The sequence below is a fragment of the Agrilus planipennis genome, unplaced genomic scaffold, assembly GCF_000699045.2.
Source record: "Agrilus planipennis isolate EAB-ADULT unplaced genomic scaffold, Apla_2.0 scaffold35, whole genome shotgun sequence".
In the NCBI taxonomy this organism is placed as follows: Eukaryota; Metazoa; Arthropoda; class Insecta; order Coleoptera; family Buprestidae; genus Agrilus; species Agrilus planipennis.
Genome location: NW_020438957.1, coordinates 223,978 through 237,913, shown reverse-complemented (window position 1 = coordinate 237,913; position 13,936 = coordinate 223,978). Strand labels below are relative to the sequence as shown.

The window sequence follows — 13,936 nt, the reverse complement described above, 5'->3', positions numbered from 1 at the left end:
TCCTGTTTCTGCCTCTAATATGTCTCTGACTAGACCTTCATGCCTGAGAAGGTGTCCTACCAACCTATCTCGCCTATTTTTTATTGACTTCCATAGGGTCCTCTGTTCTCCTATTCTTTCCAATACCTCTTCATTTCTAATCTTTTCTACCCACGTTATCCTCATCATTCGCCTCTAACACCACATTTCGAACGCTTCTAACCTTTTCTTTTCCGCCGCGCCCACTGTCCATGTTTCGCAGCCGTACAACGCCGCGCTCCAAACATACACCTTTATAAAATAATAAATAAATTTTAAAATATAGAAAGAACTGCTCCATTCGATGGGTTTTAGAATTATAACAGTGGGTATGTAGTGTTGTGGGTATTGTCCGAATATGTTTGCTGTTCTTGCTGAAATACGATACCTTTGGAGTCAAAGAAAAGCGCTAGGAAATGTGTGCCATTAACCAATTTTTGGAGCCGAGTAATCAAATTAAATTGTAAGAGCACTTAACGTTTAAAAATGTCGCGTCACACTGTACTGGGGGGCTAAACAACCAGCATCAGCAGCCGACGGTGTATGCGGTAATAACATAATTGAAACAATGAGATAATGATCTTCCATTCTGATTTACCCTCGCGGTTTAACTTTAGTTTTGTCTGTTGTGTCTTTGCCACAACATACGGCCAATACCAACATGAAAGAGCGCTCGCTGATTTAATGTCGCCGCCCGTTGTAAAGTTCAAAGTTCAAGTGGAAATGGGCCTCAGGGAGAGAACCCTCAGGTACTCTTTTTTTGTTTGTTCTTTTTAAACGGACACTGTTAATTCTAATTTCAAGGCCTTTTTTAATTCGATTCTCTTTTTTGTCTTTTTGTTTGCGAAGGAGAAAATTGAGAACTCAATTTTAGTAAGAAAACAACATAATTCAATTGTCGCTTTTAAAAGTCCTTTACAAAAAAAAAATGTTCTGCAATTTGATCAAATTTTATCCTGTAGGGCTTGTATATACATATTTGCTAAAGTACCTATTCTAAGCTAAAGGAAAGAAATTATAACAAACAAAAAACAAATGAAAATATTAAAAAAAAAATTAAAGATTTCGTTTTTTTAAGAATATTCAAATACATTCCGTCTTTTTAATAATAAATAATAATGAACAATAAATTGTTTAACAGTTATAATTTCAAGTAAAACAGAAATACTGGTATGCAAGGGTAGAAAAAGTAGAGAAAAAGCGAATATGGAGATAGGAGACGAATGATTAAAAGAAGTCGCTGATTTTAGGTATCTAGGAACTACGGAAGGAGTAGTAAGGATATAAAGCAGAGGTTAATGCAGGGTCGAGTCGCCTTCAATAAAAAGAAGTCACTTCTATGCTCGCGAACGGTAAATTTAGAAATTTCAGAGGACTCTGTGGAAGCCAATAAAAAATAGCTGAGATACGTTGGTAGGATACCTTCTCTGGCATGAACGTCTAGTCAGAGACATATTAGAGGCAGAAACAGGAGTTAGGAAGGGTATAGCTAGACCTAGATTAGATTACTGTTCGCAAAAAGGTAATGATGCGGAATGTTGTAGTTTTAGGGAAATGCGGTTAGGTCAGGATAGGGAAAAGTGGAGGAGCGTGTCCAATCAGTCTTAGGACTGACGATCTTATGATGCTGATGTTATAATTTTATTTATCTCTTAACCTAAACGTAAAATATTTCTTAAAATGATCTCTTTTTACGAACGCCCTGTAAATTTTGTTTGTGTAAAAGATAGATCGTCACTTACGAGTTACGATAATTGAATCAGTTGATACGGGTTGGATAAAGCAAAAAAAGTGCGAGCACACAAATTGTATCGCCTGGAGTTCTGGCGAATAAAATGACGTTTGCATAATTATTCAAACCACGTTTTTCTTTTTTTTTTTTTTCAGTTGGCCAACGATTCCACCACAAAACGTGAGCGGCGATAGCAGGAGCAGCGCTCTCGGGGGTGTCGACCCTTTGCTGCCGTCTCCGGCGTCACACAGCGCTGTTATCGTTTCACCCGAAACACTCAGTCATCATTCCTCCCCTGCCAAAATCCCTTCAGTTACAACAGCTTCCGTCTCCACAGTGAAACAGGGACCAGCACATGTTCAAATCTCTTCGACTCAAAGGTACTTTCACAAACTTTCTTTGTGACTTTGTGCCAACGATTTTTCTGCAAGGAAACGTCTCTATTTCTTCTAAAACGTTATTGAAATACATTTGCTGTTAAGACAGCAGGTAAAAGTTGGTCTGTGTTCTGTCGGAGCTGCCTGCGACGCGCTGATGAGATCCAAAAAGATCGAAATCGCGATCCGCGTCTGGCAGTTTCGACAGAATACAGACCACTTCGAATCATTTTGTTCACATTTGTATTTATTCTTTTTTGAATTCTACACTGGATGCATGAAAACTTTATCTACTCACCTAAGTTGTGTATTTGTGACTTCTAATAATTAATAAGAGATAATCATCTTACTTTAATACAGTGCTGTAAGTAAGCATTGAACAACTCCCGTATGCTGTCGCATTCGATTGGTATAAATCAATTTATTTTAATTTATTTTATGAACACATAGCGGTTACTTTAAAGTGGGCATTAAAAAAATAAATAGGAATAATTATTGTTTAATGATTTCGATAAGGAATAAAATAGTTTCTTTCCAAAAAAACTAGTAACTTCGTGATTTTGTAATTCTATTGATTTGCTACGTGCTGAAAATTGCATCAAATGCAATAAACTCGCCAAGAGTATTTAATGTCAGGAAGTTTAATGATTGAGACATTTTCTGTAGATATCAGAGTTCTGGATTCGATGGAGATTAAGTTCCGGTCTAGACATCAGCAGATTAATCGACTATTTCCTACTTTTAAATATCTGCCTTCGTTGCTGTTGTAGGAACAAAGATTGTTTTATTTTAAGAAATTCTTTTTCAAATAAGTTTCTGAAGGTCTGGTATTGTTGCTTCATAATAACGGCTTCCATAAATTTGCCTAAAAATAAGCCATGACTGGCATTTACGATGTATTTCACGAAGTCTTAAAAACTTTAACACCTGTGAAAAACTCCTTTACATTAACATTGACGAGTAATTTACAAGTTCAAAGTCATTATCCGTTTATTTATAAGTTCTCACTTGCAACGACTAAATTGTCGTTTTTGTTTTAAGACACGCTCCAGCCGTATGCTTTTGAAATGAAGTTATTTAGCGTTAAGTATAACAATTACCATTCATTGGAAACTTCCTGCACGTCTGCAAACAATGTCCTTTGTAACTTGCCATTTAATTGTAAAGGTATGTACCTACATACTTTTATTTTATCGATGCATGGCTCAGACTAGGACTAATATACCGAAAAAAGCACAACTGTTGCTACAGTTTTCAAATGAATTGATCGAATTTTCTTTTCTTCACATTTTATTACAGTAATTCTTTCTTTGTACATACTAGAATATTTCTCTAGTGCAATTGAATAGTAGATTTGCAGTTAAAACAAAGGAGCGTTACTGTACTTTTCAAAATTAAAGGGCACGCTTGGGAAGAAAAGCTCTGCATAGGGGTGGATAAAGAAGATTGAATTGCAGGAAACAAAAATAAGGAATAGGTAACAAAGGCGGTAGAAAACTACAAGACATTTGTCTTCGTCGGACTCATACGTATCCACACCTATGGTTTAATATTTTTGACAAAGAAATATAATTAGAGGTTATAAAGAAATCAGATATTTTTGAAAGATTAAATCCCTGAGTAAACATATATATGAAATATAGCAGTCAAATTCTGAAATTTATTTTAACGATGTTAATATTTATGGTAAATAAATAAATTTCTTATTTTTTTGGAATTAATAATACAGTTGTATACACTGTTTTGTTACTTATAATAGAGACTTCGTAGATATCAAGATCAGATTGTCATTCAATCCGGAAACAGCATTCACCTTTCTTTAAGAAGGGAGGCTTGATTGGAGTCATTTTGTTCTTCGACGAAACCGCAAAAAAACAAGTATTTCCGTTTTTTAGACATGATATAAGTATTTCTACAGCACGTGCAGAAGTTCTTTTACTTCGTTGCACCTTAATTACTTACATTGGGGGAGCGAACCACTATTATGTTTAAGAAATCGTTTGTCAGGTGGGATACGTGGTTATTGCGTGTGTGGATATAGACAAAAAGAAATCCAGGTGTTTAGGGAACAAAGAAATAGCAATTCAATGGAGTTAGAAGATATAGCGGTTTTACCTGATAGTTTGATTTAGAGAAAGAAATTTTTACATCAGGGCTTGCATAACTATAGAGACTTATGGAGACATTTTTGAGAAAACGTGTAGAATATGTTGTATGGGAATTTTCGAACTGTTAAAGTTAGAGACATGGATGTTTGTATTAAAAATGCCAGATATAGAAATAAGAAGCGCCTATTTCAGTTTTTTTGGAAATCGATCTGTAAGGACTAAAATGGTGGTAGCACAGTGAATTTCTAAATAATTTTTGGAAACATAATCTGTAACGATTTGACTTGGGAGAGTGTGAATTATTGCATGGGAGATTAACCCGACGAAGAAGTACTTTCGAATACTTTTAGTAGTAGTTTAGAAAAGCTTATAAAGATTAGTCGCAATTTAATAGCCTAGTCATAAAACCTCAATACTTTAGAAACATTTGAGAGTTGATGAACTTGAAAATTATGCACTTTTGTTTTTTAATATAATTTCATCGGTGCGTGTCCAACCAGTCTTAGGACTGACGACCTTATGATGATGATAACATCATCTAGACAAAACACGTTAAATTTTATTAAAAGCAGAAGCTGTGTATTCGTTTATTCCTAGACTTATCATCACTGTTCCTTGTGCGATTACAGGGGCATCTGTAGGCTATATTTCTGTCACTTAAAAAACAAAATAGACGAGCGTGTGGTCCCTGTGACAGAACCTGAGTGATGCATTTTATTTAGTAGGTGCTGTTTAATGAGTAAGTAGTAAAAACTTTCTAAAAATACAAAAAAAATATTAGATCTCCGATATAACATGCATAACTTGAAGTAACAAAGGCAAATTTTGTAGCTAAACGTATAACCTGGCTATCACAATTGAAGTTAAATTTTCACAGTGTGTAATGTTTATGCTTTGTTACACGATCCTAAGTAAACCCCTTATAACGGAGCCCTTTATTGTAGAGACCTTCTTATAATCGTGACTTTAAATTGTCTTGGTTGGTTTGCGTTACAACTAGATTTTGGATCATATGTATAAATGTATATTATACTCTTTCTATAATGAAACAGCCATTCTCTTTACCCAAAACATACGTCAGACTTGAATAGAATTAGATGATGTTAACAGAAGGTTTATTTGAGAAAATTCTCTGTAACGAATGAAAACGCTCGACCCCTTTTGTTTCTACGTAAAAAATTTCTGTACTCTATATTTTAAATCCAAGCTGAATAAGGAAAATGTCTTGCCTTAGATGTATCTCATCCCTACATTTTTAAGTATTTTTAATATCTTTCCCTATTTACCATTCCAGACAGCTTTCTCTCAGGAAAAATTTCAGGAACCTTTCTTATTTTCACTGTCACATTGGCTTTACACTTCTAAAATTAGTCAATACCTACTATCTTCCCGTCTCCTTGTTCTCCTAAGTAGAGCTTAAAAGTTTATTTAAGTTGCTGTCAATGAACAGACAAGTTATTTGTGTCGGCGTCATCTTAACCCCTGTACTTTCAAAGCTTTTGTTTGCTATGTGAAGTGAATACGCACGGTCTCGAGAGGGTTTGCTACGATTTACACATTTACAGGCCCGCAGACGGAGTCTTACTTCGACAAGTAGCACGTAGTGTAGTGTATGTATGCATTTACTTTTTTACTTTACATCAGGCAACACTAATTGTCTCATTTCTACTGTGCTTTGAATGACTTGAACACCACTTGACTTCTCCTACATAAACGATAACATGACGGAGATTTTCTGGTCTTTAACCTTTCGAAACCAAGAAGAAAATACCCTCGTTTTTTAAGGAGTAGTTGATATACTGTGTGTATGAATTCTGGTAAATAATTAATAATTTAGGTATGAAAGTATAAGGAAACACTGGGATTTTCTAAACGTGAACTTTAGTTCCTTGTGTTCTCTAAGCTTTTTATCAAACAAACGTGAAGGCAGATCTTCAATGTTCTGTAGTTTTCTATGTTCTGAAGTTGTCTTAAATCCAAAAGTCAAGTAAAAACCAATTTCTGACTTAATGTGATTGACCAATTAACTCACTTGTCAAAATCTTAGGGTAGTTTTCGTTTTCTATTAGAATATTGAGCATAACTAGAAATGGTCTTAGACGCAGTAAACCAATTGACAAAATTTAAAAAGGTTACTTTCTAAATTAGAAAACTAAACAACAATAAATAATGCATTTTTTCTTTTTATTCTTTAGTGTATACCGTTCTAATTCTTCTCTGGTCGGCTTCTCCTGTATGTAGCCTCTCCTAGTAGGCTAAAAATCATTTAATATCAAGCCAACATAGTTATCATAGTTTAACCTTTCTTTTTGAAGCAATATTTGAAATTCTTTGATTATCTGTTTTCTATGAGAGAGTACATAGCATATAGTACAAAATGTTGTCCGCATTCCTTCCAGTATAGCGAATATTTGGTCAGCATCTAGCTGCATTAAATGTGAAATTAATGTTGGTAGGGGTGCTAAATTAACTCCCTATTAGTAGCTTGTTACGTCCAAAGTGACTGTACCTCAGAGTTGTTGTTTAACGGGTATGCTTCGTAAATAGCAACCGGCTAAAATAGGCCCCCAGTAAATCTAACAAGACAATCAACGGGGAATTAGCGAAAAGCGTTGCAAAATTTAACAGCAAGTTAATTGCTAATTAACAAAAGCTTCATTTACAGCTACAGTTATTTAAGCCAGAACGTTCTAATTCACATTTTCCGTGCTTTGATAAGCAATTTTCAAACAAAATAAGTTTCATTATTATAATTTATTGTCTGACAAACACAATATGAATTTCAATTTCTCCTAGACTTATGAAAGGATCTTTTAAAATACAACCTCTAAGGGATGATTCAAAATTTGAGGCACATTTCAAATTGTCAGGAAACTTGAAATTTTGTACAAAAGTTTGTTCTGCAGCGGTATAATTCACTATAAAATGAGTTTACCAAATACTACCCCCTAAGGGGGGGTTAAAAATCAAATACCTGATAAAATTATAAAAAGATCTAAAGGGTATGCAATATATGACAAAATATTTTTTCGTTTCAGAAGTTATCAATCGACTCATTTGGCACTAGCTCCAATTGGCTATCATTATGGCTACCCTCCAAATTTTCCGGTTATAAGAAAACAATCCATAGCTGAGAAGCAGATGACATGGAGGCAATTGGGAGCGTGAGTATTTTCTTATTGTTATAATTCCTTAAATCAAAAGAGACAAATACGAGCTTAAGTCATTTGTTTCTAAATAGGAATTCACATATTTTGGTATATCTTTATATTCTAAAACAATCGAATAACATCTTAAAAGAAAATTCACTGGCTACAAGTGGAGCTTTTCTTGAATTATTTGATTCAATAAAGTGGAAATTCCGTAACATTTTCTCATGAATGTTTTATGAAAATATCACGTTCAGTATTCACTAGCCCGAAGCTAATTCGATTAAAACTTGGTCAGTTTACATATGTAATTGTTAGGTACATAGGCAAATGAGTTAAGGAAATTAAACCGGGAATGCAGATTAATGTAATCAGCGTATATTTATCTTAATTCACATTTTTCCCTAAAGCGTAATTATCACGTACCTTGGAAAGGTGATAAATTGAGTTGGGGATACTAGAGTCTTTTTTACCAATAAACATGCAAATTATTGCGCCACAGGCACATAGCGTTAGGTGTGGGGTAACTGAAAGTGAAGGGAAGTCCACAAAGCTCCTTTTGATACCTGCGCTTTAAAGACGGTACAGGTATAATAACAAGAAAGCGGCAAAAAGAAGTGAGTGACGATAAAAGCTTTTCCATAAGAAAGGAAATCAACTTTTAAAGATTTCCCCATGGAAATCAAACAAAATTTTGTGGTATGCATGGTAGTAGTAAGTATCTCCATTTCTAAACTGCTACTCATAACTAATAATACAATTATTTTAAACTAAACTGCAGTTATAAATTTTCAATAGCGCAATTTAAATTTACGTACTTAAAATTTATCTGAAATACTATAACCGATTGTAATTGAATTGATTATAATAAATTCATTAGTTGGTTTCGGTTTGAATTCGATGTCAATAATTGTAATGTTTTAATAATATATTTACAAAAAGTGTAGTTTCCTTTTTCTTCACCCAAACGTTATTTTCAATACAATAATTAAGCTGGGCAAAGTGGTGATGGTTTATATTTGAAAAATATCTCCTGCTTGAAATACAATATTTGTTTGGTTTGGAGCTTGCCCCACACAGATGTATACTCTTTGCAACTGGATAAAACAAGGAACGTGCCTCTCCAATCGAAAAAAATGGCGTTTATCAAATTTATTGTAACTCTTGTGATGCCACCTACCTACGTCTGACAATCTGCTGGGGTAATATCAAAACGCGTGTGTTGAAAAAACAAAAAATTTAACTTAAATGGTATGGTCAAACATAGCATCAAAAACAATCATTCTCTTAACACCGATAACATGAAAATATTGCATTCAAATATCTCCAAATATAGAAAGGTTTTCGTTTACAGAATCTAGAAACCAAAAAAGCAATAGAAAATAAATGCAAACTTGTGAAGTGAGTTACACTTATAATTGTTCCTTACTTTTACATAAATTGTGAATATATAAACGACTTTAGGTAGTTTAATCTTTAGTAATCTGTTGTATTCTCTCGTAAATGGTCGTGTGACCGAAAAAAACTTATCCAGTCGAATAAGAACAAGTAAAACTTCCGATTTTGAGTGTTTTTTTGGAATTGCCAGAAAAGACAGTTATATTAATGAAATCAAAATAATATTACATTGATTTTATAATAACAATTAAAACCTCCTCATTTCTAACATTTTCTAATATCTACGGCATTTTTAATATTTGCTTACAACACTACATCTCAAACTAAATATGATCGATAAATAAAAAACGAAAATCCGAATCACCGAACAGTCATGTTTTATTGGGCGAGGGGTTTGTCACAGAATGAACCGTCTACCAAACATGATTTATGATAAACGAAAAATAGAGTTTCAAAGCAAGATTAATTTGTGATAGCGGCTTCTATTGGGGTAGTTATCCCGTCTGTTGTTGCGATGAGCTATATAATAACCCATCTAAGAATAGCTTCTGAATTACCAAACCAACTGCATAAGACCTTATTTACGATGTCCTGGTCGATGTTTTTCTGGTTTGTCAAAATAATTTATGAAGTTTTTATGTCGGCACGTAATAGTCCGCTAACGTCGCGTCTTCTGGAGCTTCTCCAAACCGTGGGTGTTCGTAATACCGGAAATATGAATGTTTAACAAAACAATACTTAGAATTATAATTCCTAGTATAAGAGAGAGAGCTTATAATTTAAAAATTTCTTTTGTAATTAAATACCCTTCGACATATATCTTCGCAATTTTCAATATGTACCTACCAATAGATAGCAAACTAGAAATAGTTATGGATTATTTATTAAACAGAATTTTGTTGATAAATAACTGTAGGCTTTCACGGCCGATACCCTCAGTACTATTGTTATTTGTTTTTCGGGTTTTCTGGTAGTTACCTTTGGAAATTATTTCCTGACTTTTCGCTTACAACTGCGACAGGAATTTTCAAGACCAAGAAGAGCAACGTGTTACCTTTGAAAATGCCTGCCGCAGTTGTAGACGAAACGTTGGAAAATAATTTCGAAAGACAACGACCAGAAAACCCGAAAAACACACAGTTTTGTTGATTTATTTATTATTTGAATGCCTATCTATGAATAATTGTTTTGTAAATAATCCGATTAGTTGAATGTCAGTGCTCAAACCTTAGGGGTAATTATACCTGACCTTTAAAGGCCACATCGCTGGTACTTTCCTTGTAAAACACTCAGTTTAAAAATAATTTCTCATTAATAGATCGTCGAATAAAATGATCTTTTTGAAGACATAATTGTTACACTTTGAATAATTAGCGAACTATTAGGTATTATTAGATTTTTCCCAATATTATACACATAATGTGGTTATTGTTATCGTTTTACAACGATAGTAAAAAGAAGGTGTGATATTACAGCATATATAAAAAAAAAAGAATGAACAATTTCTTTTTTCGCTGTCTCATCGTTTTCCATTCTGGTGAAGCGAATGTTTTGATAACATTATACTGTTTCATTCAAGATCAGTCTGCAGGGGAGATAAAATCATTTATCAAGATGAAAATGGATGGAAAGTGATAATCGCTTTGTTATGAGAGGAATGTAGCAATTGATTGTGTCAGAGTGGATGAAAAATTGCGCTTGCAAAAATTTGTTCGAACAAGGCTGCTAAAGTTTCAGTTGTAAACATGATAAAGCAGAGTAGGTATGCGCCCTATCAAAAGAAAAATTGATAAAAAGTATTTGGAAAAATATCTGCACAGGACGTTTACAAATACAAAACGATTGGATATTTTCAAATCTTGATTACATTTATAAATTAAAATCAGAAAATATTAAATGTCATCTGAACAAAAAAAAAAAAAGAAAAATACAAATTCAGAAAATATATTTCAAAAAGCAATTCCCATTTATCCTGGGATAAATTTATCCCTGTTTTACCCTTTCCTACGTATGTTTAGCACTAGTTCGCAGAGACTAAACAAATTTCTCTCCATAGATTATGAGTGATTCCAATTAGTCACTTAATCAAGCTTCAAAAGCATTGTTGTCACGCATAAGTACTATCCATTATTACTGCAAAAATGCGACTACATTGATATGGAAAACGATTAAACAATAGACAAAACCGGCCTTTATTATTACCCTGCCAACGCGATATTGTAAGTATCCAATTTACACGAACGGAAAGTACAAAAAAGCGCAGGCACCAGTGTTTAAATACTGTTAACATTTACTAAGCCCTTTGTTTTACAATTCCAGTCACATTTTGTGATATTGTACAGAAATTATGTACCCAGCAAGCATTTATTGGACTCGCGCACAGAAATGTGATTTATTTTAAATAGTTCTATTTAAAATGTAAACAGAAAATTCAAAAGCTATCGATACTTAACTGATCAATTATCTTATTTTCATGTCTTTACTTCTGTTGTATTGTTTATGAGTTACACACTACATGCATAACGTACAAGTTGTTCCAAAAAGTGAATTTACCTTTCAACAGTATATGACCCTAAAGTCATTCAGATGTTGATTGTAATTAAATCATCATTCTTTCTATTTCTATATCAAGTATAAAAATAGATTCGATCTAAAAACCTAAAGTGAATGTTTCTAGATGAAAGTCACTAACGTTAACTAAAGAATTTATAGCTGATTGATATCTTAACTTGTACAGTCGAACAATTTATTTACGAATAAAGAGAGATATTTTTCCATTAATTTACCCTGAAAAAGCCTTATTAATAAAAGCCAAACATAGATGTTGGTTGCGATAATAACGTATTTTTTAGCTCTAACTCGGCATTGACATTTATAAACTTTTTCCGGGGTTTTCTGTAGTGGGGACATTTTCCTTTCTAATTTCTGGATGAAATATTGGGGCTTTAACTTTTGAAATTAAATTTTCAATGAGTTTAGGAAATTCCGGTTTCATTAATATTGCATTCGGTTGCCAAGGGAATGATATTAACGCAATGTCGGGAATATTTTCCAGGGACGCTTTGGCTACAACGCTTTCGGCCCTGTACGGGAAGCTGTTGGTAGTTATGGGAACGGCGTTTCCTATGGCGGAGGTTTTATCCACATACATTCCACCCTCGTTTTACGAAGTTTACTATCTCTACCTTTACATCGGAAGCATGTGCTTCATGCTTTACTTGTATACGATGCTGCTCAGAGATAAAAGGAAACGGAAGAAAGAAGAGGCCGACTTGAGTAAGGATTAGTTGTAAACTATGAAACGACGGCAATTGTCTCGAATTCTTTAAGATTAGCCCTTTGCATGAAAACAGCGAAGGGGCGAAGGAACGCAAAAAATTGTCTCAGTGAATTGCTACTAAGTACCTTTTTGGCCGATTGCTCTTTTAAAGTAAGAACAAAGTAGAAATTATCTAGTTGAATAAGTATTGTCTACAGTTAATTATAGCTCTAGGGTCTTCTACAAAGTATATCTTGCTATTATTATGATAAAAATACTTCTCGTTTATTTTTTCTCATTCGTTAAAATCCAACCTTTTTCTTATTGAAGTTTTCGGTTTATTATGCGTTGTAAGCAAAATACTACAAATAAGTATAACTTATTTAATCAAAATAGTTTCTTAATAAAGCAAATTACTTCTTCCTCTTATATAATATTGAATCTATGGACTTCTGAATTTATTTCTATTGATACTACAATAATTACATTACTATCGAGTAGAAGCCACTAGTTAATGAAATAATAATTATTAAATAAACATCAGATGAAAGAAGTAATTCGTCTTTGTTTTCTGCACGTCTATAAAAAATTTTTTTGGGAAATTAGATTTATTCTTAAAAAGTTAAACTAATTTCGAAATTTTAATTAGCTAGGTAGGTACTTAGTTTTTACAAGAGCTTCCAGCAAATGAGAAAAGACAAACGAAGTTGAAGTTTTTGCCTTCCCTTCGCCTTTGTTTTTTGAACTCAGTATTGATTAGATTCCTTCTTAACGCTTCACTTCTCATAATTTCTCATTAATAATCAATCCCTTTTCCTGAGAATAGAGGATAACGACGAATATCTCTCTCTGTTTCTCTTAAAATGATATTATCCAATACCTCCATAAAAGTCTTATTTATAGACACTATTTGTAGGTTCACAAAAATCCATAAAGGGTAGCAGCATATCAGATAGTGGTGAAGAATCGGATAGAGAATCAGAAGAAACAAGTGCAGCCTCAACAAGCTCGAATGTTTGCAGGCCAACACGAAAAGGTTCCTTGTTAGCTCAAGTTCCTAAACAGTACCACTATGGAAGCTTTTATCTACGAATAGGAGCTGTTGGTAAGGCATATATGTATAACATAGATCCAGAGTACCTATACCTTCATTATTAAACAACGACAATAAATCTCCACCTAAGATTTAATTAACTCAGAGGTCCCGTAATTACCAGCTTGGCTTAAACCGTTTAACGTCATATGCCTTCAAGTGTATGCAGCACTATCTTAATTGAAGGTTTATCTCGTATCTTGCTAATTTTAACTTTGCATTACGTTACAATAGTTATTAGAGTGAAGATAATATTTGATCATTTACTTCGCTGTTTTTTTACAAATTCCTTAAATTCAATTAACTTTTTTTTATGTAAGTTCTTATACAAAATGTGATGAAGAAAGGAGAATGCGATAATGTGATATCGACGAATGATTGAAGTGTACAAATTCTATAATTACATGAAATTGAATGTCAACCTTCATGTATCAGCTGATAAGCATTTCACCATGCGTATATGATTTTTCTAAAACTTTATTAAGTAATATCCAATTAAAACAATAAGTCAAGAACTTAAATTTTCTATCTTTATTTAACGCGCATATCTAATAAAAATATATACACGATTAAAATCATTATGACTATGCATGAAGGAGTAACAAGGGATTAAACTTTTGACGTGACAACGTCTTATAATTCGATGGAGCCCGGCTGCACGCACGAAAAAACATGACTCATGCGGCGTTACCTCGCTCTGAGGCGTTCCATTTAAGGCTTGAAGTGCAAGCGAGAGCGCGGAACGAGCGACAAAGAGGCACAATCGGCCTCCGCGTTCGGCAGCGTTCGACATCTGTCTCTC

General features: G+C 33.5%; 1 protein-coding gene across 1 annotated transcript in view; it reads left to right on the top strand.

The window, feature by feature from the left end:
• LOC108744811 (proton channel OtopLc-like) overlaps nt 1-13,936 on the top strand; it is a 47,747-nt gene that overhangs the window by 8,994 nt on the left and 24,817 nt on the right. The window contains exons 2-5 of the mRNA XM_025975081.1: nt 1,906-2,130; nt 7,274-7,399; nt 11,838-12,058; nt 12,958-13,146. Coding sequence (XP_025830866.1) covers nt 1,906-2,130; nt 7,274-7,399; nt 11,838-12,058; nt 12,958-13,146 — 761 coding nt within the window. The remainder of the gene's footprint in view (nt 1-1,905; nt 2,131-7,273; nt 7,400-11,837; nt 12,059-12,957; nt 13,147-13,936) is intronic.